The sequence below is a fragment of the Manis javanica genome, chromosome 7 (genome assembly GCF_040802235.1).
Source record: "Manis javanica isolate MJ-LG chromosome 7, MJ_LKY, whole genome shotgun sequence".
NCBI lineage: Eukaryota > Metazoa > Chordata > Mammalia > Pholidota > Manidae > Manis > Manis javanica.
The window spans coordinates 32,300,293-32,327,730 of NC_133162.1; the positions used below are offsets into that span (position 1 = coordinate 32,300,293).

The following is a 27,438-nucleotide window of genomic DNA, read 5'->3' on the forward strand; positions in this document are numbered from 1 at the left end:
AGCCCAAACAATTACATCATCCCTTCCAAAAGGCAGGCCCTAAATTAACCGCCTGACTTCTGGAAAGACCGGTATTCACATGGGGCTAGAGATACTCCTTTTATGTACAAAGCAGATATATTTTTGGAAGATTCTCTATAAAGTGAAAAATCAGAATTTGCAAACTGAATTTTCTATTGGATATTCCATTCTAACTGAAAATGGGTTTCTGTGGAGGGAGAAGGGCATGTCCAGGCACTGTGTTTGGCACACTGATATGTCACCCCAAGTTCTTGTGAAAGAAGGCTGTGTTTTCCTTCATTTTAAAGATGAGAAAGGGGCTCTGAGAGGTATAACTGGCTCAAAGCCAAACAGGAAACAGCAGGGGGAAAACTGAACCAAGATAGAAAAATAAAGGATCTTCCTTGGTGCCCAGCATCCTGCACAGCTCCTAGGAATTGCTGTGGACAAGGAGAGAGAGAGGTGGAGAGAACTGCAATCCTGGCTGCAGCTGTGTGTCTGACCCACCCTGCTGTCGTATAGCTGCTGATGTGCACCACAGTCCCAGGTCACCCATTTGCAAGTCTGCTGCCGTTACTGATTATTAAATATTATTACTTGGGGTGGTTGTGCCATAACATTTACTTAACCAGGCTTTAATTACTGCTAACATTATTTTCTCAACTAACTATACTTTCCCTTTTGTGAATGGTCTGTGTGTACTTAGCTTTTGTTTAATGTGGACAAAGTCAACATAATTTATACATTTTAAAACCTCACTGATTCTGACTTGTTGAAGAGGAAGCTAGTCTGAATAGTGAAAAAGAAATATTAATCATAAAAATATTTTCATAACTTATTTTCAATCAGTACATAGTGAGTTAAGCTGTTACTTTTCATCATCATGTTTTCTAAACAAAGCATGAAAGACTTGAAGATTAGGGGAAAAAAAGAAGAGAACAGAAGAGCAGAAGGGGACAGGAACTCTTTCTGTGGTAGTTGTTCAGGGTGTGGGTGTTTAAAAAGAGAACAGGGTTCAGAAGGGCTTCTGGAGGACACAGAAGACAGGCCGTGTGCTGAGCCTCACAGGCTGCCCAGAGCTGGCTGCGCCCCGTAGCCATGGGCGGGAAGAACTCCCCGGAACACACAAAGAGGGGAGTGAGCTCAGGAGGAACTCATTTCTCATTTCAAGTCCTCTCTGGCAGCTCCCCTGAGCACCACCCATAACAGGTGTCCCCTAGCCTTCCATCAATCAGTCTTGTCCTTCTCCCACAGAAACAGCAGGTCTGGAGACCCTTTCCCCCTGCTGGGGGGCATGGAGCCATCACTGTCTGGCCAGGTCAGCAGTGCTTCACCTGGTGGCCCCATGGCCGTCTTCTCTTGCTTGTCTAACCTCAGTTCTGGGGAATTTATCTCCACCTCTTATCGTCTCCTGCTCTGTGCTGACTGAGTGAGACGGCCTTTCCCTCCCAGTACTATAATCTCTTTGGAATGTGCCCGGAAAGGCTGTTTCCACTCTGGCTGGGATCCTCACAGCCTAAGGCATCTAGGGGTGTTCTGCCCAGAGGTGCTCAGCAGAAGAGCAGACCTCACTGGGCCTCCGGGAACAACCATGGGGCAGGGCTGCCACGTGAACCTGACCATGTGCCCATCTCGTGAGACCTCCTTGGTGCTGCCTGAATGTGGGTATCTCGGAGGCCCTCAGCTGAAGTTTGGTGTTGAGCCAGGGCCGTGTAGCTCACTGGAACACCTCTTTTGCTGGCACTCAGCCTGCACTGTCCATGGAAGGGTATACGTTGAACACCGCCCTTGGTTTCTCCTCTGCTCTCTGCCTGCAGGAGGTCCCACACATAGGAAGCGCCCACAACCGGAGTGCCATGCCCTTCACCGCCTCAGCTGCCACCAGCTCCACTCCCAGGGTCATCACGAACCAGTACAACAACCCAGCTGGCCTCTATTCCTCTGAAAATATCTCCAACTTCAACAGCGCCTTGGAGTCCAAGGCAGCAGCCAGTGGGCAGGAGACGAACGGCAGAGTGTAAGTAGGCCCATGAATTTTTCTCCAGGGCAGTCTTGGAAAAGGCTCCTCACATCAGGACCAGGTTTGCCCAGGCAGGCGGAAAAAGGCTGAACCACTCACCCAGTGAGAGAAATGTCTGCTTTAGCAGTTTTTTCTGCATTCATTTTCCTCATGTCCCAAAGGGGGTAATACCACCTGCTTCGTAGGATTATGGAAAAAATAAGAGTAACATGTAAAAGGCCCAGTACTGTGTCTGGCACAAACCAGATTATTTACCGAGACCTGTGGTACTATTGCCCTGATTTCTGTGGTCATTGTCATCTTCTAAGTGCCTATGTTCCTTCCTTGAAAGCCTTGTTGCTTCCTGAGAAATCTTTCAGGCATTCATAGTTTGGGGTTTCTGCTTGTGTTCACCATCTGATCTGAGCAAGGGAGAAGTACTTCATGGTGTAATTTTTAGTGAAACGGTGCTTGCTTTTTTCCCCGATGGCCCAGTGGAAATAATAGGAGTCTGTGTGTCTCCTGATGTAAATGTGTGTCTGTCGGAACAGGTTCTGATCTGGAGGCAGAGGTGGGCTCATGCGGAGGTCTAAAGAAGCATCTTACTCAGGATTGGGAATGCCTGTCCCCTCCTGTCACCACCCGTTTGGCCACAGCTGCCTCTAAGTCTTTATCCAAACTATCCTCTTCCCAGCAGAGGGGAGCCCGTGTCTGCTCCATCCCAATCTTTGAAGATGAATCCAGAAACACAGGGAATACCACAGCCCATGGCAGAGGGACTGGTCTGAAGATGGAGAGTAAGAGATGGGACCAGTTATCTGTGGGTGAGAAGGGGACGGATGAGGTCGTGAATTGCCACCTCATGTGCATGTAGTTCCTCTGCCACCCAAAAGGGAGACAGATGTCCTTGGGGCACCCACTGCATGCAGGTACCCGAGGAGTGCCATGCTGGGCACCCTGGGCTTTCTGTAGGCATCCTGAAGGGAAGCTGTCTCTCTAGCAGCCCAGCAGGGTGCTGAGTGGAAACACAGAACACAGAAGGCCGTGGTCCCTGTTCTTTGCTGCTTTGGTGCTAGGAGAGGCTGAGAACGTGACCCTGTCTTACTGTCCCAGGGTGGAATGTTCCATTATCTGGATTTAATAACCCAGGAAATGACACATCCTTAATTGAAAGAGCTGCTATGCATGGGGAGAAATATGTGCCTGGGAAGTATTTTTAGTATGGCCTTGGCGGGTCTTCCTTCTTAATGTCTCCTTTCTTCTCTCATGCTCCCCTCCTGTTGCCTCCCTCCAATCTGCAACAATTAAGTCTGAAACTTACTGGACACTGCAAGCCTTTCCTCCAGCCCGTTGTCCCCTCCTGTTGCAGACTTTTTGGCTGCAGCAGCCTCCTAGTCTTTATCAAAGTCTCTGTCCAGATTTTCTCAGCAGAGGGGGCCCAGCTTCTGCTGCACCCTCAGCTCCAGGAGGGTAAATCCAGAAACAGTGGGAATACTGCAGCTTGTGGCCAAGGCGGTGCCCTAACGGGCTGTGCTGCCTGTGTGGGGATCTCTGCTCACGGTCTCTCCCTGGAGCGGCCACTTGTGCATTCTTGGCAAAGGAAGGATCCCTGCAAGCCCAGCAGCCGCCAGGTCGCCTTGCTCTCTCGGGTCAGCGGAGGTCCCGGTCACTAACTCACCCCCGCTGTTTAGTCTGTAAAATTCTCTGAGGCTCCAGACTTGGCTCACTTCATGCTTTGCGTCTGAGGTCATCACCAATTCCCTGGGGCTCCTTCTGAGTTCCTTTGTCCCTGCACTTCAGAGCAGCCTAGTGTGTGTGCGGCTGTCTGTCTTCTAGGACTTCCCAGGGTTGTGTCCCCATCAGAAGAGCATGGACAGCGTTGCCAGTTCCAAAAAACTGGGAGGCAGGCAGGTGAGAGAGTACCGTCTGCCTCCTGTCCCTCCAGCATGCACACGGCCGAGTGGGGGACCTCTGGGTCAGTTCACCTTCATGGCCATTTATTGAGGGCCTCCTGCATAGCAGGTGCGTGGAGAAAACGTTGCTCTGTTCAGCAGAAAGCTTTCTCCTGCCCTCTGACCTCTCTCAGCTGATTTTAGGGCCTCTGGTCATTTTCTGTTGATTTGGGGTCTGATTTCATTATGTCTGTAATGCTTCTTGATACTTTCCTAAAGGTACAGGCTTTGTAGATAGGAGGGCCTGGATCTGAATTCTAGCTTTGCCTCTTAGTAGCTGTGTGACCTTGGGCAAACCACATAACTGCACTGAAACTCAGTTTCCTCAGTTCTTACATGCAGATAATACTAACTGCCTGCCTTCCAGGTTACTTAGAGAACGCAGTGAGATGTGCAGAAGCACCCAGAGCAGGGCCTGGCCTCTGGTAGGCACTCAGTTAATGCCAGTTATTACCCATCTCACTGCCCACAAGGAACTCCATCCCATTACTTCTGAGTACGAGGGGCTCCAGAAGGGCAGAAGCATATAGACAAATGTCACGAAGAAGAGTTTGCTATGACTTAATGGTAAACTTCTTTGCTTCCCAGCTTTGTAGCTTAAGTTCAGCCCACAGTTACCTTCCTGATGGAGCGGTGGCTGCTTTGTAGAATAATAGGTGTTCTCCCTTATTGTTATAGTCCTCAAATACTAGCTCTTACAAAGTGTGGTTTCAGGCGATCCCTCCATATTACTCATAAGGCAGATTTCTAAGCAGGTACAGGGGAAACAAAGGGATGCATTGTTCTATATTTAAATGATACCAGGGGGACTCTGTTAGCCCCAACTCATTCAGAGCTGGATCAGGAAAAACCTCTATCACTAAGGGGGCTGCTTGCCCCTCTAGCTCCAACTCCACATTGCCCAGAGGCCTGGCTCCTCATCCCCCTTCTCCTGGTGACCATGACTCTGCTCCTCTGATTTCCTGGTGTAGGTCCAGCATCCTGGCCTTTGAAGACCAAAACCTTGGAGCGTGCTGGCTAGGTTCTCCTAAAAATGATTATATTGGGTTTCTCAGAATTTCATTTTTGGGTAACCAGGCTGGGGTATCTCAGATATGAAGAGTTTTTCTGAGTCAGCCTATATCCTTTATCCACACTTATATAAAAATCAAGTATTAAAATCTCCTATCCATTTCCAATTCATTTGGGGAAAAGATTTCTGAAACCTAACGAAACTTTTTATTTTGAGAGAATTGTAAATTTCATATGCAGTTACAGGAAATAATACAGAGAGGGTCCCTCGACTTTTAACCCAGTTTCCCTCAATGGTAACATCTTGAAAACTATTCACAATATCAAAACTAGAATATTGACACTGATATGGCCAAGATGCACATTTCCATCCCTTCAAGGATTCCTCCTGTTGCCCTTTTATAGCCACGCCCACTTCCCTCCTGTTCCACACCCTCCTGAGCTCCTGGCCACCCATAATCTGCTCCCCATTTCTATAACTTTGCTGTTTCAAGAATGTTATACTAATAGATTCATATAGTGTATAACTTTTGGGATTGGCTTTTTTTACTCAGTGAATCACTGGAGATTAATTTTATTTATTCAGGTCATTTTATGTATCTATAGTTCCTTATTTTTTTCTGTTTTAAGGAGTTGTCATTTTTTTGCATTGTGGTAAAAAACACAGCATAAAATATATCACTTAATCAGTTTTAAATGTACAGTACAGTGGTGACAGCTATATTCACATTGTTGCACAAAAGATTCCTGGAACCTTCATCTACAGAACTGAAACTCTGTACCCACTGAACAACTTCCCTTTCCTCTCCCTCGTGCTCTTGGCAACCACCATTCTATTTTCTGTTTCTAAGAGTGAATACTTTAGATAAATTATGTCAGTGGAATCATGCAGCATGTGTCTTTCTGTGACTGGTTTATTTTGCTTATAATGTCCTCAAGGTTCGTCCATGTTGCAACATGTAATAGGATTTCCTTTCTTTTTCAAGGCTGAATAATAGTCCACCATCTTTATATGCTACATTTTCTTCACCCATTCATCTATCAGTGGACATTTAGGTTGCTCCTACCTCTCAACTCTTGTGAATAATAATGAAAAGAACATGGGTATGCAGGTATCTCTTTGAGATTCTGATTTTCAGTCTTTTGGGTATATATCCAGAAGTACGATTGCTGGATATATATAGTAATTCTATTTTTTATTTTTTGAGGACCCTCTATGGTATTTTCCATAGTGGCTGCACCAATTTATATTCCCACAACAGCGAACAGGGTTCCAGGTTCTCCATGCTCACCAACAGTTGTTACTTTCTGTTTTGTTTTTGTTTTTGGTAATGGCTGTCCTAATGGGTGTGAAATGTTACCTCATTTGGTTTTCTTTTGCATTTCCCTGATGATTAGTAATGTTGAGCATCTTTTTATATGGTTGTTAGCCATTGCGTATCTTTTTGGAGAAATGTCTAAGTCCTTTGCTCATTTTTAAAATCAGGTTATTTGCTTTTGTTATGGAGTTGTAGAAGTTCATTATATACTCTGGATATTAGTCTCTTATGAAATAGATGATTTGCAATATTTTCTCCCATTCTACAGATTGCCATTTTTCTCTATTATTTGTTTCCTTTGCTACATAGAAGCTTTTTAGTTTGATGTGGTCCCACTTGTCCAATTTTGGTTTACTCCTGTTTTCTTCTAGGAATTCTATGGTTTCAGGTCATACATTAAGTTTTTAATCTTTTTTTAGTTGATTTTTTTTGTATAGTGAGATAAAGTTCTGATCTTACTCTTTCTTATATCGATACCCAGTTTTCTCAATGCCATTTATTGAAGAGACTTCTTTCTGCATTGTGTATTCATACCACCTTTATTGAAACTCATTTGACAGTATATGCCAGGGTTTATTTCTGGGCCTGTATTCTGTCCATTGGTCTATATGTCTGTATTTAAGTACCATACTGCTTTAATTACTGTGGCTTTGTAGTATGTTTTGATGTTGGGAATTACAATGCCTCTAGTTTTGTGTTTCTTAAGATTGTTTTGGCTACTTGGAATCCTTTGAGATTCCATATGAATTTTAGGATTATTTTTCTATTTCTGCAAAAAATACCTTGGGATTTTGATAGGGGTTGCATTGATTCTGCAGATCACTTTGGGTAGTATGGGAATTTTAACAATATTAATTCTTCCAATCCATGGACATGGATGTCTTTCCAGTTATTTGTGTCATCTTTAATTTCTTTTTTATACTTTTCAGTGTACAAGTCTTTTGCCTCCTTAGTTCATTCTCAACTATCTTATTCTTTTGATACTATTATAAATAGGATTTTCTTCTTAATTTCCTTTTTGGATTATGTGTAAAAATAATAGATTTTTGTGCATTGATTTTGTGTCCTGCGACTTTTTTGTGTGTATGTGCAATCTTTAGGATTTTCTATACAAAAGGTCATGTTATCTGTGAACAAAGATAATTTTCTTCTTTCCATTTAGGATGCCTTTTATTTCCTTTTCTTACCTTATTGCTCTGGCTAGAATTTCCAATACTGTGTTGAATAGAAGCGGTGAGAGTGGACATCCCTCCCCTGTCTTGTTCTTGATCTGAGAGGAAGAACTTTAATTTTTTCACCATTGAGTAAGATGTTAGCTGTAGATTTTGTCATACATGACCTTTATTATGTTGAAGTGATTTCCTTCTATTCCTAGTGTGTTTAGTGTTTTTATCATTCAGAGCATGTTGAATTTTGTCAAATGCTTTTTCTGAATCAGTTGAGAAGATTATGTTATGTGTTTTTTGTCTTTTACACTGTTAACATAGTGTAGTACATTGAGTAAGTTTTACATGTTGAGCCATCTTTGCATTCCAGGAATAAATTTCAATTTACTCAAGCTGTATAATCATTGTAATGTGCTGTTGAATTGAGTTTGCTGAGCATTTTTGCATCATTGTTCACCAGGGATATTAGTGTGTGGTTTGGTTTTCTTTTCCCGTAGTATCTTTGTCTGGTTTTGGTATCAGAGTAATGCTGGTCTCATAGAATGAGTTTGAAAGTGTTCTCTCTTCTTCAGCTTTTTGGAAGACTTTGAGAATGACCAGTATTAATTCTTTAAATGTTTGATAGAATTCTCCAGCAAAGCCACCTGGACCTGGAATTTTTGTTTTGGGAGATTTTTTATTACTGATTCAAGGTTGTTATTTATTGTAGGGCTGATTCAGACTTTTTTCCCTTCATGATTCAGATTTGGTAAATTACATACTTCTAGGACTTTATATTTCTTCTAGATTATCTGGTATATAATTGTTGTGTATAATTGTTCATAACGTCTCTTTTGATCCTTTTTATATCTGTGATATCCACTGTACTATCTCCTCTTTCATTTCTGATTTTTTGTTATTTGAGTCTTCTTTTTTTTCTTAGTCTAGTTAAGGGTTTGTCAATTTTTTTTGATATTTTCATAAAACCAAGCTTTTATTTTTATTAACCTTTTTTCCTACTTTATTTCTCCTCTCTATTTTGTTTATTTCTGCTCGTCTTTATTATTATTTTTTCTTTCTGCTAACTCTGGGTTTAATTTGCTGTTCTTTCTTTTGTTCCTTGATCATAAAATTTGCTTATTTGAGATCTTTCTTCTTTTTAAATTAATTCCCTGTTAGCTTTTGCTGCTTCCCATGAATTTTGTCATGCTTTCTTTTTCTTTTTTTCTCATTTGTCACAAAACATTTTCTAATTTCCCTTGTAATTTCTTCTCTGTCCCATTAGTTTTTCAAGAATGTATTGTTTAATTGAAATAACATTTCAGCTAAACAAAACATTGCTAAATATTATTTGATTTTTAAAAGTAGCCTTGTATGATTTCTGTAAATTATCCTTGTTCTGAAAAAGGTATAAAATGCCCTAATGATAAAAGATTTCTAAACAACAACAAAAGAATGTATTGTTTAATTTCCATATTTTGTGAATTTTCCAGTTTTCCTTTTGCTATTGATTTCAGGTGTCATTCCATTATGGTCAGAAAAGATAACTTGGTGATTTCAATCTTTTTAAATTTGTGAAGACTTGTTTTGTGGCCTAACATGTTAATCTGTCTTAGAAATAGAATGTTTCATGTGAACTTAAGAATGTATGATCTGCTCTTGGCTGTAGTGCTCTGTGTATGTCTTGAGGCCCAGTTGGTCTGTAGTGTTGTTCAGTACCTCTGTTTCGTTATTAATCTTCTGTCTGGTTGTCCTCTTCTACTTTGTTCCTTTTTATTCCGTGGTATGAATGTACCACAATTTGTTTAACCACTCACCCATTGATGGACATCTGGGTTGAGTCTTATTTCCAGCTGTTACGAAGAAAGCCACTGTAAACATTTGTGAACAGGTTTTTGTGCAACCGTGAATTTTCGTCTCTGGGATAAATGCCCAAGAGTGCATTTGCTGTGCCCTAAGGTAGTTATATGTGTAATTTTATGGATACTGCCAGACTGTTTTGCAGAGTGTATCATTTTGCATTCCTACCCACAATGTCTGAATGATCCAGTTTTTCCATACCCTCTCCAGCCTTTGGTGTTGTAACTATTTTTTATCTTAGCTGTTTTCATAGGCAAATAATAACAGTATCTCATGGTGGTTTTAATTTGTACTTCCCTAGTACGTAATGATGTTGAACATTTTTTCCTCTGCTTATTTGCCATCAGTATATCCTCTAGTCGTTTGCTGGCCTTTTAGCCTTGGCTGCTTTTTCAGAAGCTGCCACCCCCTAGGGAAGAGGCACAGTGTGCCCAATGGGGCCAAAGAGCAAATAGCAGATGGTGGTGCCATGTAACAATACAGACAGATAGGTTTGTACGTAAGCAGGTTGTAATCTGTCAGTGATAAAGCTACATGCCATCCAGCCCACCAGGCTGCCTCTCAGGATTAAGGCAGTGGCTGCTAAGTTTTTCTCTGCAGATCTAACACTTTGTCTTTAGGGCTGAGTCACTTTTACCAAGGGCAATTGAGTTATACCAGTTACACTTACTCACCCATTCCTCACCCACCCACTGTGTAATTTCACATTCCATTTTAAAAAGAAAACTGAGGTGTATTTTCCCTTAATAATTCTGTTACCTCTCCCTCTCCCATCTCTTTCTCTTTCCTGGGTAGCTTCCTGAGGCACTTGAGGTACTCAGTGACCCCTCTGGAAGCAGAGTCAGTTACGTCAGTGGAGCACAAAGAATGACATGCTTTGCCGCTGCCAGGGAAGGTCGAAATTAAAGTACAAAGACTCATCAGCTGGTGCCCTGAGCCAGCTGCAGTGTGGGGAGGGAGGCCAGCCACCCCTGGCCTGTCCACGTCTGCTGGTCCCTGCCTTGGTCTCTCTCCCTCCCACCCTCACGGACCTGTGGGAGCCTCCCGTCCTCCATCAGGCAGGAGAAGCGATTTTAAGCAAGGTTGGGGGGGGGCAAAGCCCAGGTTCCCCACTCTCCCCCTGTTGATGCTGGAGGTTGTTGGGGGCTTCTCGTTCCTGCTGGGCAGGAGTGGGAGTTCTGGCTACCCACCTGGCCCCCACTGACACCACGGGGGGTGAGTGGTGGCTTTGTAACTGCTGAGGGGTGGACAAGGTGTCACCTTCCACTAGGCTGCTTCATTCTAGCCGAGTGGAGACGGAGTAAGGGCTCCCCCCGGGCCTTCCCTGTTGCCGCCCAGGGAGGTCATTGGGCCACCTCCCTTTGCCTGGCAGGGGTGGAAGTCCGGAGTCCCCATTGGCTGTCCCTGGCATTTGGCTGCAGAAAAGTGGTGGTTGCTTCCAAGCTGGGCCATGCTGGCAGCCCCTTCCTTGATCCTTTGGTAAAGAGAAGAGACCTTCCTCGGGACTTGTTCTGTTTGTACTCAGTGCCCCGTGTGGGTTGCTGTCTTCTTCCGCCCCACTTCTGGGGTGTGAGGCAAAAGCAAACTCGGGGACTTCGCCAGCCTGTCATTCCTCGGGTCCCAGGGCCTCCAGCTGGTGGGCTTTCTGTCCTCCTCCCCAAATCCTTTTATGTTCAGTCTATATATGAAGTCCAGGGATTTTAGTTGTACCTAGTGGGTAGAACAGGAAAAAGTGTTTCTACTCCATCTTCCCAGATGGGAAAAGATTTTTATGAAGAAAAAACTTCCCCTGTCTGGCTGCTGCTTATAATTCAAGTAATCCCCCTTTTGTCTCAGACTTTGTCTCACATACATGCAGTTTTAGTGAAGAACCAAAATTGACTTAACTAGGTGAGAAAATGATGCCATTAAGGTTGTATCAGCTGTGGGAATTTTTCCTTATGGCCTCCCTGTCAGCTGGGAATTATGTACAGATTATTAAGTCTCTGCCACAGGTGATAGCTCAAGTTAAACAAAAATTAAAGAGCCCCTTATGTGCCCACTCTGGTCATTTCGTTCCTTCGCTGGAGTAGACTTTCATCCCGGGGCTGCTGAGCCATCCAGAGCAGGGAGTGTGCTATTGTCTGTCCCCCTGGACCTTCTGACTCCCCCCGAGCTGCTCAAGGGGCGCAGGCCTGTGTGTCACCTAAGGTCTGGAGGCTCAGCCTCCGAAATCCTCCTCTGGAAGATGAGCTGAGGGGGCCTTTCGTCTTCCATTCCAAAGACCGCTGGCATCCTCAAATGCCTGTCTATGTCAGCCACCTTGCCAGGCTGGGAGGGGCCTGACTCTTAACAGGGAGACAGGCCTGTGGGCAGAACATACTAAACATTCAGATACTTGGTGTAGAGTCAGCACCAGGGGTGACCCAGACCCAGACCAGAACATGGGAGACAGAGCGTAATGTATAGTTCCCCAAAGGGGTTAAATGTGACTGAACGCTTATATTTTGTTATTAAAATTGTGCTGATGGCTTCAGAAGAATGTGGTTACTTCCATTGTCCCGTCCTCACCACTTTTTCCCCTGGTGACTCTGGCATGTATATTTTTTGAAACTTTATCACTGTAGAAATTTTTCTTTCATTTCTCTTACTACATATGAGAAAACTTTTTTTGTCCATTGGTTATCCATGTTTTTGCCCTAGGTTTTTTAAAGATGTTACAGTGTCATTTGTCAATATCGTCTAATGTCTAAGGCTTAGCCTCTGTGTCTTAGGATATTATTTTTGGATTAGGCGTATCAATCCTTCAAATAAGGTAATGGATACCGGAAGTGCTTTATAAATTACCAAGTTGGTAGAATCATATAATTGTTATTTGAGAATAACTAGTAAATTGTTTAATTTAATCATGGAAATTCTTTATAAGACTTTGCTGGAAGAATATGTGATGCCCTGGTGGTTTGGGTTCTGTCATCTTTAGTGTCCCTTGGTGGCTTCCAGACAGAACAACATACCCCAAAGAAGGGGAAAAACTCTCCGTGAGAACATTCCATGTCTGATCTTGATTTTAAAATACTTCTAAGATAATAGAAAAAAAGATCATCAAAAATACGTAATACATTTATTATAAGGTAAGCTCAGAACTCAAGACCCAATAAAAGAAGGGGGCATCTACCGCTCACGGCAGGGCTGAAAGGTGGGCCCCAGCAGGGCCAGGGTCCTTGGTCAGAACCACTCTTCATGGTGGCCAGTGCCTGCTGGGGGCAGAGGCTCCCGCAGTTCCCTGTGGGTGGGAGGGAGAGAGACCAAGGCAGGGACCAGCAGACATGGACAGGCCAGGGGTGGCTGGCCACCCTCCCCCTACCGCTGCCGGCTCAAGGGACCAGCTGATGAGTCTTTGTACTTAAATTTCGACCTTCCCTGGCAGCAGCCAAGCGTGTCACCCTTTGAGGGCGAGGACCTGGCTATAGTCAGAGGGGTAACCTGGTACGTCACTGATGTGAGCATCTCTGCTTCGGCCAGGGACTTGAAAGTATAAGTGCCCCAGGAGGCTGATTGGCAGAGAGAGAGAGAAGGAGAGGGAAAGGTAACAGGAGAATTACTGAGGGAAGACATACCTTATGGCACCCTTGTTTTCTTTTTAAAATGGAATGTGAACAAATTACACAGTGGCTGGCTGGGGAATGGGTAACTGTAACTGGTGTAGGTCATTTGCACTTGTAAAAGTGGCTTAAGCCCTAAAGACAAAGTGGTTAGATTTGCTGAAAAACTGTCAGCAGACACTGCCTGCGTCCTTAATCCTGGGAGGCAGCCTGGTGGGCTGGATGGCATATAGCTTCATCACTCACAAATTACAACTTGTTTACATACAAACCGATCCGTCTGCATCATTACGTGGCCGTCTACTATTTGCTTTTCAGCCCCACTGGGCACACTGTCCCTCTTCCCTAGGGGGTGGCAGCTTCTGAAAAGCAGCAGAGGCTGAGAGGCAGGAGGTAATCTGGGCTGTCCGTTTCCCTGGCATAGTCCTGCGAGGTCTTGCTGCCGAGACATCCCCTGTAGCCCTGAAGAAACAGGGAGAGGGTGCAGCAAGGGGGCAGAGCAGTCCACGCCAGGAGAGTGGGAAGGGCAAAGGCCCTGAGGCTGCTGGGACTAGAGCCCAAAGGCAGATCTGACTAGAGCAGACCAGGTGGTGTGTTTGGAGAGGGAAGCAGTGTTGCATCTTTTAGGGCCTTTCTACTTTTTATAATGAATATTTATTCCAAAGGAGACGAATTTGATTAAACTTGCATTTTGTTATTAAAGCAGTAAATATTTGGTTCTAAGATAGATGAGAACACTTTGAGGCACATCACAACACAGTCTGATTCTTGTGTTTAAAGTATCACTCTGGCCTCTGTTTGAAAATAAGACTCTCCCGGGGCTGAGAATGGCAGAAGAGGGGCAAGTCACAGAGCTGGTCGGCTGTGCTGTGAGGCAATGGTGTGGCCTGGCGGCACACGGGAGAGGTGTTGAGAAGGGGTGGCATTTGGGACAGGCTCTGCATACAGCTGGCTGGCCAGGGACAGGGACCCATACAGCCCTTTCACTCTCTTCCTCTGAGACCAGGCAGCAAGTGCCCCTCCCCTGAAAGTGGGCTCTCTGGGGAAGAGGCCCCCAGCTTGCCTGGCTCGTCCTGTTCCAAGGACCCCAGAATGGCAGAAGGTATGGGAGGCAAGGCCTGGCCTGCCCAGTCCCTGGGCCTGAGCAGAGGCCTTGGCCCAGTTTGCTTTGGAAACTGTTTACAAAAACACTTGCATCTTCATCCTTGCCACCAGGCCTATGAACAAGGCAGGCCAGAGACTGTTACCCCCGTGCTGTAGGTGGGGAGACCAGTGCTCTTGGCATGAGAGTTACGAAGCTTAGAGACAGAGAAGCCCTTTAATGTCAGCAGGATTGAGGAGCCACTGCCATTTCTGCTCTGTGGAGCAAACGCGTGTGGCCCTGACTGAGGGGACCCAGCTGAATTTTTAGTGGTCAGGTTGTGGTTGACGTTTTCCCTCTTCTAAACTTTCTTTTGACATGATGTTGTTTATGCAACTTAGATAGAAGCACAGCATTCTTATTCCATGGGAATAGGCCAAAAAGTAATTAAATTACTGAAAGTGTTTAAAAAAATAGCCTCTTAGTGCATGGACGCAGCAGCCAGACTACAGACACCTCACAATATTGGCAGGAGCTCTGCGGCTGAGTTCAGAGAGAGCTTTGTCCACTAAGATAATTTCCACCCACTCTTTGATTCAGGGTGTCCTCCCTCGGAAGGGGTGCCTGGTGAATTTTTTCTGACCTCTGATGTGTTGTAATGAATTTCCAAACATTCTTTACAGCTTAGATCATCCTCAGTCCCCCAGCGGACTGGTTGTTGACAAAGAATCTGAAGTTTACAAGATGCTGCAGGAGAAACAGGAATTAAACGAGCCCCCGAAACAGTCCACTTCGTTCCTCGTTTTGCAGGAAATCCTGGAGTCTGAGGAGAAAGGTAATTAGCTGGGCCTGTTCGAGGCCTGGGGTGAGGGCCAGTCCCTGCTGCAGTATGGACGACACGGCTGGCCCAGGACGTGGGAAGGGCATGGGGTGCATGCAAGGCACAGCTTCACAGTGCTGAAAGCTCTTCTTAGACAGAGACAGAGACAGAGGGAGAACAAGAAAATGAATGTGAATGAGCTCCGCCCCCCACCCCCCGGCTAGCTGTCTTGGGGGCTGAGCATTGGGAGGCTGAGGTCGGGGTGCGCTGGGCTGTCGTGGGGTTGTGTCAGACTGTCGCATGGCCATTTGTTTGGTTTGAACCCACATTCCACACCTCTGTGGTGGTTGGCATGTGTGAGTGGGCAAAGGCCACAGGCCACAACAAGCAGAAAGAAAAGGAAATGGTGCAGCGAGGCCAGGCACTGGCTTTCACTTTGGGGCTATATGTTTGTTCTTGAGAACCCCCAGTTGGGCCACATCCTCTCTGTGTGACCTTAGGCAATTCTCTGAACCTTTCCAGGCATTTTTCTTCTCATCTGTCAATTGAGGGTAAAAATCCATTCCTCTAAGGTTGGTGTGAGGATCAGATGTCATAAATTGTACAAAACACCTGTTGCCATGACTGGCAGTAGGTGCTTCATAAATACTATGAAATGTGAAACCTCATCAAGAGGTTCCAGGCCAGCCATGGCATGTCCACAGAGTGAGTTCTGCTGCCTGGGGCGCCTGGGGCCACCTTGTATGACCCTGTGGTCTCGGGAGATGGTCTTCCCATTGTGACATCATTTACTGTGTTTTATGATCGTTTTTCAAGTGGGTAGCAGTAAAGTTTTCTTGATTTAATGACAGAACATTCTGAGAAATGTTGGACAGATGGCTGTGTTGAGGAAGGGATGCTCTTTCCTCATTGTCACAGAGGTGGCCAGTGAACCCAGCCCTCAGGGCCACCCACCTCCCCAGGTGCTACGCATAAGTGCCTCTGCCCCTCCCTAGCAGCCCGGCTAGGAAAGCCTTCTCTGGAGAGCTGGATTTTGCATCCCTTCCTGGCCTCTGTGATGCCCAGCCCTCCAAGCTCTGCCTTTGTCCCTGTCTTTGGGGCTCAGGTAGGCCCACCGGAGGCCTGCTTTCTGCTCTCCGCCTCTCCCAGCGGGCCCCCCTGTGAAGAAAGACCTGGTGTTCCTGGGAGGGACGCTGATTCTGACAGTGAGACCTGCTTTAGCCCTGCTCTGGAGCGATCGGCCTGTGGGCTCAGGGCAGCCAGTGGGCAGCAGAGCTGAGTGCCCACTCGAAGGGTAACGTTCCTCCTCAAAGCCCCCAGCTGCAGGTTTGGCGTCCTGGAATCCTTCCTGAGCTGAAAGTTTCCTACCCATTACACCCAGCACCTGGGCTTCCTCCCCACTTGGGGGTTCTTTAGAGAAATTGGCAATTTTCAGGCACAGGAAATTAGGAAAAAAGTTCTCTATGCTAAAAGGATATTGTTCTACCATCAGTTTCCCCCTTTGCTTGGAGTACCTGTGCAGTTTGGAAGGAGTCATATTCTCCATTGAGTTCCATTATTGGGCCCAAATGATAAATGACTTGGGGAGCAACCCTAGAGGATAACAATTCTGTCATAACATGTGAGACACTACAACTTACTCTACTCTGAGTAAGGGGGTGAAAAACCCTTCAATTATGAGAGGTGAAGTCAGTCCATTGCAGCCCCAACTAGGGTCAGACACTGAGCAGAGCTCATGCAGTCAGATGCCCCCATGTCACGGGAAGGACCCGAAGCTCAGGATCGCTGGGCTGCCCTGAGGCAGCGGCTCCACGCTCAGCAGGCTCTGGACTGCTTCCATCCTGGGCTCCGTCTGCCAAGCTTTGACTTCTATTTTCAAGACCATCTCCTGGGCCTGGTGGGTGGCAGGTGCTGCAGCCATCTGCCCTCTTCTAGGCACCTGGAGGGATGAGGCAGAAATGGCTAACCGGGGGGTCCCCTTTCAGGTGGGCTGGCTTTCTCTTTCCCAGAAGTCCAGAACTATTACTCCATTTACGTTTTGACTAGAATTCAGTCACATGGTTGTACTTAGTTGGAAGAGAGTCTGAGATGTATAGTTCTTTCCCTGCTGGGCTGGATATCTTCTTGCCCCAAAGAAATGGAAAATTCTGCTAAAAAGGAAGTGGGAGACAATGGATCTTATAGTCTCTCCCATACCGCTTAATAGGTGCTTACATTAAGTTTTCACTGAGTGAAACAGCATGGATACCATACAAACATCCACCACATGCAGAAGACCCTCTGGAGGGAGCTCGAGGCCTGGTCCTGGTGGAGGTGAAGGGGCTAAGGCCGGTGCAGGCGCTGGTGCATAGTGAGGCACTCACCGAGGGTCACTGTCATCAGGGAGAGCGTGCCGCACTACCCACCCCAGCCCCCAAGAGCTGCCTGTCACCCCCGTGAGACCCTGGGAGAGTCTCATTCCCTGTTTCTGCCCACACCCAGGGAGGCCAACAATGGCTGCTTCCCAGGCAGTTTCAAGCGTTAAGGGGAATGGGTGTGTGCAGTGCCAGGCTCACAGCGAGGCCCCCGCGGGAGGTTGGCTGCAGCAGGGTTTGCTGATAAACTTCCAAAGACGCAGTGTGCGTCTTCTCATTATTGGGGAAATACAGCTTTGGGACTAGGAGAAAGGGTCCTGGGTTCCTCACACTTCATCTTGCTCTGTATCAAATTCTAACATTTGCAGGGAGAGGGAGGCTTTATTTTTCAATTGTGGTGAAATGCACTTCACTGTTTTTAAGTGTAGACTTCTGTGGCATTGGGTACATTCATATTCTTGTGCTACAGTCGCGACCATCCATCCACAGGACTCTTCATCTTGCAAAATTGAGACCTTGTACCCATGAAACACTGACTCATTGCCTCCTCCCTCAGCCCGTGGAAGCCACCATTCTACTTTCTCTTTCTGTGAATTTGACTGCTTCAAGAACTGCATGTGAGTGGAATCCTGTGGTTTTTGTGCTTTTGTGGCTGGCTAATTTCACTCAGCATAGTGTCTCCTCAAGGTTCATCCATGTTGTAGCGCGTGTCAGCTCTTCATTTTTAAGGCTGAATAATCTGTAATATGAGTATACCACGTCTGTCCGTTGAAGGAGACTTACAGCGTTTAGTGAGAGGCGACTTGGCAGGAGGCAGCCTGGGCTGAAAATACAGTGGGGGCCAGGGGCTCCGAGGTCAGAAAGCTCAGGCACCTTGCTCGGGAGGTGTCGAGGCTCATTTTGGCTGGTGCCTGGGGTTCAGGGGACCCCTCCCCTGGTCTGGAGTCAGATCATGGGGGGCCACCAGGTGCTGGGTTAAAGGCCATGAATTTGATTCTGTAGGGAGTATAGAGCTGTGGAGGGCTGTTGAGCAGTGAAATGGGGAGAAAAAAAGATAGGCTTTACTCAACTCATCTTCACTTTTTTTGGAGAAAGTGTTGAGATGCAAGGTTCGCTGGAAGAAAGCAATTTGGAAATTTTTGTGGTTGTCCAGAGGCCAAGTGAGCTAATAGTTTTACTGGAAGCTCGTCAAGGGGAAAGGAGGAAGAGGAATTTCTTTTGAGTTTGCGGTATTGGCCGAGTAAGTGCAGGATGAAAATGGAGCCAGCAGGTGGCGCTGCAGGGCCGAACAAGCCGCAGCGAGGACGGCTTTATCCGGCTCACGGCCTCCTCTGCTCCGTGCCGGCCTGTTGAGTTTACTTCTCTTTATTCCCCAAAGGGATGTGGATTCTTCTCCCAATGGGGCTCATGATTTCCCCCTTCTTCCTGGTAACTTTTCTCCTGTGTGCGTAAGTTATGTTAAAAACAGACCCATCGCCTGAAAGACTGACTTCACGGGGTTGGCCCCCTCAGCACAGGTTCTTTCCAGGCGGTCCAGGTGTGCAGAGGTGCTGCCATCCCCCGGTCAGGGCCGGGAGGCAGCCAGAAAATGAGAGCGCTGTCTGGGATGCTTAGAGGCATGGAGCTGCCCGTCCTGGCCCTTCTGAGATCCCTGCCCGGCCAGGATTAGGGTGAGGTGAGAGAGACGTTTGCCTTGGGTGCAAAATTAAAGGGGACACAAAAAAATCTCAATTGCCAAGGTAAAAACGATGCTTTAATGAAATATTTCGTTAATCAAAATTAATGCAAAAAAAAATCTGTAATGAACAAAGTCAGGACTGTGGCCGAAGAAGGGAAGAAGGGTTGGGAAGGCAAGATGGTACATGCAGGCCCCAGAGGTATTGGGGATTCATTTTCAGACCACAGCAATAAAGTGAGTATCACAGTAAAGCAAGCCAAATGCATTTTTTTGGTTTCCTAGTGCATATGACAGTTATGTTTATGCTCTCTTGTAGTCTGTTAAGTGTGTAGTAGCATTATGTCTAAAAGACAGTGAACACACCTTAATTAAAAAATACTTTATTGCTTAAAAAAGGCTTTCAGTGAGTCAAGCACTGATCACAGATCACTGTAACAAATATAATAATAATGAAAAAGTGTGAAATACTGTGAGTACTAACAAAATGTGACACAGAAACACGAAGTGAGCAAATGCTGTTGGAAAAATGGCGCCAGTAGACTTGTACAATGCAGGGTTGCCACAAGCCTTCAATTTGTAAAAAAAATGCAGTATTTATGAAGTTCAGTGAAATGAAGGGCAACAAAATGAGGTCTGCCTGTGCCGTGGGCTCAGGGAGGAAGCACCAGGGTGGGTCCCCTATGTGCGCCTGCGAATGGGGCCCTCCCAGGCCTTCCCAAGCCTGTCTGTGGAGCTTATAGCCAAACGCTGGAACCCCTGGAGCCTCCCCGTCTCTGCCCCGACTCGCATGTTGCCAGATGGACATGTGTTCATTGGTTCCCAGCACTGATGGCGGAAACCTGAGAGACTGTCCCATAAACACCTGTGATAGGGCCATTGACAGCCCCAACCTGCTTTTAAAAATTCCCTCCTGCTGTCCTCCATAGGGCAGCAGAGCATCCGAGTCTAGCTCTCACGTTTTATTAGTCAGCAGTGGGTTGTGGCATCAAATGCATTTCTTGCCTATTCGAGGGCTGCTGGTCAGCTGTGGCTCGGCCGGGTTTGGCGGGACCGGGCCTGCCTCCGTGAATCGTCTCATTCCAGGAATCCGGCAGAAGGAGGCGCCAGTCTCCCGGGCAGAGGGGAAGCTCAGGGCGCCGGGACCAAACCACACAGGTGCCCACAGGGCGCACATCTGCTAGTCTTCCATTGGCCAAAGCAAGTCCCATGGCCAAGTCCAAAGTCTGTGGGCGGGAGAGGCACACTACACCATGAGTGGAGTTTCTCGGCCGTCCTGCTGGTGACAGCTGGGGCCTGAGAAGTCCTTGTGCGGGGGCTGTCCTGTGTATTTTAAGACATTTAGCAGTATCTCTGGCCTGTACCCACTTGGTGCCAATAGCATACCCTCCAGTTCTGACAATTACAGCTGTTCTCTAGGGCACAAAATCACCCCAGGAGAGAATCCCTGACCTAGTGGGATGCATGGCAAGGGCCGAAGGGTGGGGTAGTTGTGGACAAAATGCGGTCACCACGCCCAGCCAATTATAAATGCCCCTTATTTGAACACACCTCAGTTTTTGGCTTAGAAGCACAGGCCAACATAAGGGGATTCACCTCCTAAAGGGAGAGGAGAGCCAGGGCCCTCTTGTCAGCCCCGGGGCTGCCCAGCATGGCTGCAGTTATGGGATGACCCTCTCGTCACCCCTCATCTTACACAGAAAGCCATTTTCCTGCTCTTCTCTGGTTCACCAAGCATGGTTCCTGGACTGGCAGCAGCAACCGAGGACTTACTAGAAAATGCAGATTCTTGGGTCCTGCCCAGGCCTGCTGAATTAGAAACTCCAGGAGTGGGTGCTTTTTTTTTGGTATCATTAATGTACAATTATATGAGCAACATTATGGTTACTAGACTCCCCCTATTATCAAGTCCCCACCACCTTACCCCATTACAGTCATTGTCCATCAGTGTAGTAAGATGCTGTAGAATCACTACTTGTCTTCTCTGTGTTGTACTGTCTTCCCCGTGCCCCCCTCCCCCACTACATTATGTATGCTAATCGTAATGCCCCTTTTTCCCCCTTATCCCTCCCCTCCCACCCATCCTCCCTAGTCCCTTTCCCTTTGGTAACTGTTAGTCCATTCTTGTGTTCTGTGATTCTGCTGCTGTTTTGTTCCTTCAATTTTTTCTTTGTTCTTATGCTCCACAAATGAGTGAAATCATTTGGTACTTGTCTTTCTCTGCCTGGCATATTTCACTGAGCATAATACCCTCTAGCTCCATCCATGTTGTTGTAAATGGTAGGATTTGTTTTCTTATGGCTAAATAATATTCCATTGTGTATATGTACCACATCTTCTTTATCCATTCATCTACTGGTGGACACTTAGGTTGTTTCCATATCTTGGCTATTGCAAATACTGCTGCAATAAACATAGGGGTGCATATGTCTTTCAAACTGGGCTGCTGCATTCTTAGGGTAAATTCCTAGGAGTGGAATTCCTGGGTCAAATGGTATTTCTATTTTGAGCTTTTTGAGGAACCTCCATACTGCTTTCTACAATGGTTGAATTAGTTTACATTCCCACAAGCAGTGTAGGAGGGTTCCCTTTTTTCCACAATCTCGCCAACATTTGTTGTTGTTTGTCTTTTGAATGGTGGGCATCCTAACTGGTGTGAGGTGATATCTCATTGTGGTTTTAATTTGTAAGAGGGGGTGTTTTAATAATCCCTCCGGATGATTCTGATGTGCAGTTAAGTTTGAGGCAAGCTGCTTTAGAGTGAGTGTTAACTGGGGGTATAAAACAGGATCTCCTGGGGCCTCAGCATCTGGGGACACACACTCAGCAGACCTGGGGTAGAGGTTGGTCTGTGAATTTTATAAAATCTCTCCTGGTACCTGGGATGCTCACAATGCCTGTTCAGAACTGGTGTAGAGACTTCTCTAGCTTCGTGGCCAAAGCATGTTGGACTAAGGTAGGAACCATCATGCATTTGTCTTAGTATTTCATCATCCCTTTCTGTGTATTTATTGAGCTGCTGTTATTTGCTAAGCCCTGGGCTAGGCTCTGTGGAGTACTGAAAAGTCTTACAGGTTCTGGTGCTCTGGTGATTTGCAGTCCAGTCAGAGAGGTGTATGTAAATAGCTGACAAGTGTTAACAATATTGCTAGGTCACATCACAGTAAAAAAACAGGTGATGTGGACACATAGCCAGCTGAATATATAGCAATAATAGTAATGTTAGTGAGTTACTGTTATTAGTAGCTACCATGATGCAGGGCTCTGAAGATGGGATGAGTGGGGCCGTAGGCACTTCAGCACCCAGCAATTGGGAGCCCATTTTGTGCTCACAGAACCACCTGCATGAAGGCTGCTCGCTGTGCTCTGAAGCACGTGATTCTCAGCTGCCTGTGGCATGCTCTGCTGTAGTGACTTTGTGATGTAGGTTTCTTTTGGCATCTAAACACAGTCTTTTCATTATCAGATGTTTTTATTTATTCCATCCATGTAAGGCATTTTTAAGTTCTCATATCAGCATTTGCATGGATTTAATCAGAATGTAATGTGATTTGTGTTTTGAGGGCTGACCATGTGCCAGGTACTCAGGAGGGCCGTATGTGTACTTTTTAATTTTTTGGTGTCACTGGGAAGGAAAAATCATCTCCTGTTTTATAGAAAAGAAAACTGGGGACCAGAGAGGTTAAGTAATTTGCCCAGGCAGAGGACCTGAATGACATTTTTCCAAAAAAAGATTTACAGATGGCCATCAGACACATGAAAAGATGCTCAGCACCACGGATCATCAGCAAAATGCAGATCAAAACCACAGTGAGATATCATCCCCACCAGAGTGGCTGATGTCAACAAGACAAAAAATAACAACTGCTGGCGAGGATGTGGGGAAAGGGAGCCCTCCTGCACTACGGTGGGAGTGTAAACACATACTGTGGAAAGCAGTCTGGAGGTTTCTCAAAAAACTAAAAATAGAAATACCATATGAGCCAGTAATGCTATGTCTGGGTATTTACCTGAAGAAAAGAAAATCACTATTTTGAAAAGATATAAGCACCCCTATGTTTATTGCAGCACTATTTACAACAGCCAAGATATGGAAGCCACCTAAGTGTCCACCAATAGACAAATGGGTAAAGAAGAAGTGGCACATATATACAATGGAATGGTACTCAGCCATAAAAAAGAAGAAGGGCATTTTGCCATTTGTGACAACATGGATGGACCCAGAGGGTATTATGCTGAGTGAAATAAACCTGGCAGAGAGACAAATATCGTATTATTTCACTTATATGTGGAACCTAAAAAGCAAAACAAACGAACAAACAGAAGTAGACTCGTAAACACAGAGAACAGACTGGTGGTTGCCATGGGGGAGGGGAGTGGGGGGAATGGGGGAAATAAGAGTAGGGGAAAAAATTGTGAGAATGTTTGACCTGGATGATGGTTACGTGAGTTTTGCACACGTCAGAATTCATCGAGCTGTACACTAAGATTTGTGCATTTTATGTTATGTACCTCAGTAAAGTAAAAATTTAAGACAAAACCAAAGTGACTTGGCGGGATCACACAGCAGAGGCAGGGCAGTTTGGCCCCTGCCTGTGACCTTGCTGGAACTTCTGTGTAAGTGACTCTGAAAAAGATAAATGATCCTTAAGCAATCCTGCCCTTCCTGGCCAACCCAGGTGTTTTCCTCATTTTAGGGGATCCCAACAAGCCCTCGGGATTCAGAAGTGTTAAGGCTCCAGTCACCAAAGTGGCTGCATCGATCGGAAATGCCCAGAAGTTGCCCATGTGTGATAAATGTGGCACCGGCATCGTGTGAGTATTGGCCACCCCTGCAGGCTGGGTGAGCCGCGGCCTCGGAAAAGGGCTGGATGTCACACCTTCTCAATGCTCAGCACTAACGGGGCCCTTTTCCTTCCTCCTCCTGCAGTGGCGTGTTTGTGAAGCTGCGTGACCGTCACCGCCACCCTGAGTGTTACGTGTGTACCGACTGTGGCACCAACCTGAAGCAGAAGGGCCATTTCTTTGTGGAGGATCAAATCTACTGTGAAAAGCATGCCCGGGAGCGGGTCACTCCACCTGAGGGCTACGATGTGGTCACTGTGTTCCCCAAGTGAGCCGGCAGGTCCACCCTGTCGCTGCTGGCCTCTGAATGCTCTGGCCCTCCCCTCCCCTCTCCTCTCCTCAGAGTTCTTGCTGACTTTGGCTGCATCGTGCTCACAAAACGCGTCCCTGCCTTTGCTAACTGACACACTGGCTGTGTGATGCCCACTTTACGATGAGCAGAAGACCGGTCACTGTCCTCACCACAGTGTCACTGTATCTTCTCTTCTCAGTTCATCTCTGCTGCACTTGGACATCAGCTAAATTTGAAACAAACCAGAATTAGTATGTCTGACACTGATTTCATTTTTACTCAATAAATGTACAGACTCGAAGGCAGTGTGGTGTCTGTCATCTGACCATGTGTCCTGTTTCCTGTCTCAAGCCAGGTGAGATTTCTGAGGCATCTCCTCTTGTTTTGGGGCTCCCACTCCTCTGAGATTTGCAGGCTTTTTCCTGCAGGTGTGAGAAAATGGGCATCTGATGAGTCATGTTCTTGTATTTCTTGGAAGCTTGCTCCAAATTATCTTTCTCTGATGCTGACATAAAATACTTAGTTATGTTGTATTGAAACAATGTTTTCTTTACATCTGGCTGCTCTGGGGCTTATCTGAGGCAATGAATGCTTTCCAAATGAGAGATCAGGAGTTTTTCCACTTGGCCTTAAAATATCCTCTAATAAGTCCCTGTCCAGGTTGGTTGCTGCCGTATAAGCCCTCTCCTTTGTGAAGGAAGCGAGCTTGGGAATGTGGGCAGTGGCGCCAAGCCACCAGGTTGTTCGGGGAGGTGGCAGAAGTGCCCCCCGGCTCACGGCGGGTCCCGTGTGACGGCTGGGGTGGAAGAACCCCAGCCTGGTCCAGGCACGCGCTGCCATGGCAGGGGCACTGACGCAGATGGAGGCTGCACCACGGCGGGCCCGCAGCCCTGTGGGAGGCATCATCCTGGGCACAGAGCTCGGGTGGGGCAGCTTATGGTCCACTTCATTGGGAAGGAGTGCCCCAAGTTTAAATGTGGCTTGACTCTGACAGTGGCAAATGGCTTGGCTGGCTGCTTGGAGGACTGAAAGGGGGAAGATTAGATAAGGGCAAGGAGGAGGGCTGGGATAGAGGAAGGTGGGTGGGTGTTCGTTAACACTCACTAGAGAACATCAGCCATGGAGGAGGGACCACGCAGCCAGGCTGACAGTAGCCGGCTGACGTCACCCGCCTGTTGCTGGCTGCCCCTGTAATGGCAGCACGGGTGCACAGAGGGAGTAGCTGGGGCGGCAGGATGCGGGCTGTGCATGAGCCCACAGATGGCTTCTGTTACCAGTGCTGATCCAGCTGTGGCTGCGGCCAAACGTCTAACCTTTTCAAAAAACGCAAGGCCAGTTGAAGAGCACTGTCTTTTGCAGAGACCAAGTAGCCACTTGGTGGCAGGCTGACTACATTAGATCATTCCCATTGTGGAAAGCACAGTGATTTCTTTTGGCAAGTAGAGATTCCGGATCTGGGCGTGCCCTTGTTGTCTGCAGGGCTCGGCACACCACTCTGACCTATAGGCCCTGACCTTGGGACAGCAAAGGAGGGGCAGCCCCGGGCCCTCAGCCTGGAGTACTGCCGCTCCCGGAAGCTGCCAGCCTGAGAGCTGGAGAGGCCTGAAGGCAGAGTTGACGCGCCAGTTCAGACGTGACAGCTTGTGGGTGTGGGCAGTCTTCTCCCAGTTTAAACGAATTTTATGTGGTACTGTGTCCTGTCTCTAAGGGGTGGAAGACGTCAGCCCAGGTTGAGGGGCAGAAGCAGAAGAGTCTCTGCCTAATCTCACTCCCAGGGACCCACTTGGGGAATTTGTGCTTTTTACACCTGTACATCTGGACCCTGCGGGATTTGAGATTTGGGTTCTCAAAGGGAGAACACTTCACAGGGAAACAGCTCAAGTCCCATGCACTGTAAGCTACAGCTGCCGTCCGGGTACTTCAGGCTTCTCACGCCAGAGAAGCATCGGGCGAGAAGAGTCGCTGTCCTCGCGGGATCACGGACCCTGGTCGCCAGAGGACTTGGGGCTGTGGCTGGTATTCGTTGAGTATGGGGAGGAATATTTTGACACCTAAATGATAAATTCGGGCACCTCTTGGTAGTCCCTTGTCTAATTTTGATGGCAAATAGAACAGCCAGGGCCTGACAAGGGCTGGGGACCCACAGGGGTGCTGATCTGGGTGATACCACCAGGTAAGCCACTTGTATGCTGAGGAGCTAGTTGAGGGTGAAGGGAATCTAGAGTGGATAGTGAGACGGGAGCTGATGAGTTACAGCTTCATGCCATCCTCGGCAGGGACTGTCATTTATCCCAGTAACCTTCCTTCTCTGAGTTTGCCCCAGAAAAAGCAGCACCCTTTCCTCTATGGGGCGGAATGAAGAGCTAAAGTCTTGGCAGTTATTGTAAGTTGGCTGTCCTGGGGTTAAGATTCAGGTTGAGTTAGTGTCCGTTAACTATTCATTTCATTTTCTCGAGAGTATGGTTAAGCCCCTTTCTGCAGCACGGTTTGCAATCTAAACACCTGAAAATACGAACTCTTTGCTTGCCAGTTCAGATCTCCTCTTCCCGCAGCCACCCGCCCACCCGAAACCAGGGTCCTCCATTCTACCAGGCTTGGTGAAAGTCTGGTGGCAGGGAATTGTCTGGCAGTGAGGACTAGCTTAGCTTTCTGTCTAGGCTTCCTCCAGATTACCACCCATCACTCTAGCCCACTCATTCAAAATTCAGCCAGCTGCTTCTTACTCACTAGGGGGAAAATGTCTCATCCAGGAAGAGTTTGTCCTCCTCTGGAATGAAGTTGCAGCCTCAACTCACCGTTAGGTAAATATCGAGTGTTTTCTTGATGTTAGTAGGGGAACAATGGTCTTTAGTGACACCTACCATTTAAACAACGGAACTTCACATTTTACTCCCATTCTGACCCAAGTATCTTTCCCCCAAAATCAGTTTCTAAAGTTTCAACAGACTGTCATGAAGGTATAACATTGTGAATGCAGTGTTACCATCAGTTACAGGGCAAGGTTTTCTTACAGGACGGTTGGGTGTTAGATATCTGCAAATACTTTATGAGGAAGTCGTTGGAATGATATCTCAACCCTGTGGAGCAGAAAACAAGCATATACACATTAACTACTTAATAGGATTGTATCTGTATGGCCATGCATGTATGTTCTTGTTTCTTGCTGGGTCCAGGCCTGTGGTGATTTGGTATCAGACCACTTAGAGTGCTTTTGAAGGGGTTTTGTTGTCCAGGTACCTATTAGGACAAACCTTATCAAGTGTGGTTTCTCTTTAAATAAAAAACAACATCAACTTTTTAAATTACTCACTCATTATTGTTTTGTTGTATATATCTTAAGGAAAGATACACCACAGAACAATTCTGGAACATATACAAATACCAGGGTATAAATGTGTATGTTCAATGATCACTGCTTCCACTTTGTTCTCTGTCAAAATTTGGTTCTAGTCTCAGGATTGTTCATCTTAAATTGGATAATGGGTTAAAACTTGGTGGTAATGA

The 27,438-nt window shown here is 46.6% G+C and overlaps 1 protein-coding gene across 1 annotated transcript in view; it reads left to right on the top strand.

The window, feature by feature from the left end:
* PDLIM1 (PDZ and LIM domain 1) overlaps nucleotides 1-24,235 on the top strand; it is a 43,119-nt gene extending 18,884 nt beyond the window's left edge. The window contains exons 4-7 of the mRNA XM_037015756.2: nucleotides 1,818-2,017; nucleotides 14,632-14,783; nucleotides 23,495-23,612; nucleotides 23,728-24,235. Coding sequence (XP_036871651.1) covers nucleotides 1,818-2,017; nucleotides 14,632-14,783; nucleotides 23,495-23,612; nucleotides 23,728-23,914 — 657 coding nt within the window. The 3' untranslated portion in view covers nucleotides 23,915-24,235. The remainder of the gene's footprint in view (nucleotides 1-1,817; nucleotides 2,018-14,631; nucleotides 14,784-23,494; nucleotides 23,613-23,727) is intronic.
* Nucleotides 24,236-27,438: the final 3,203 nt, after the last annotated feature.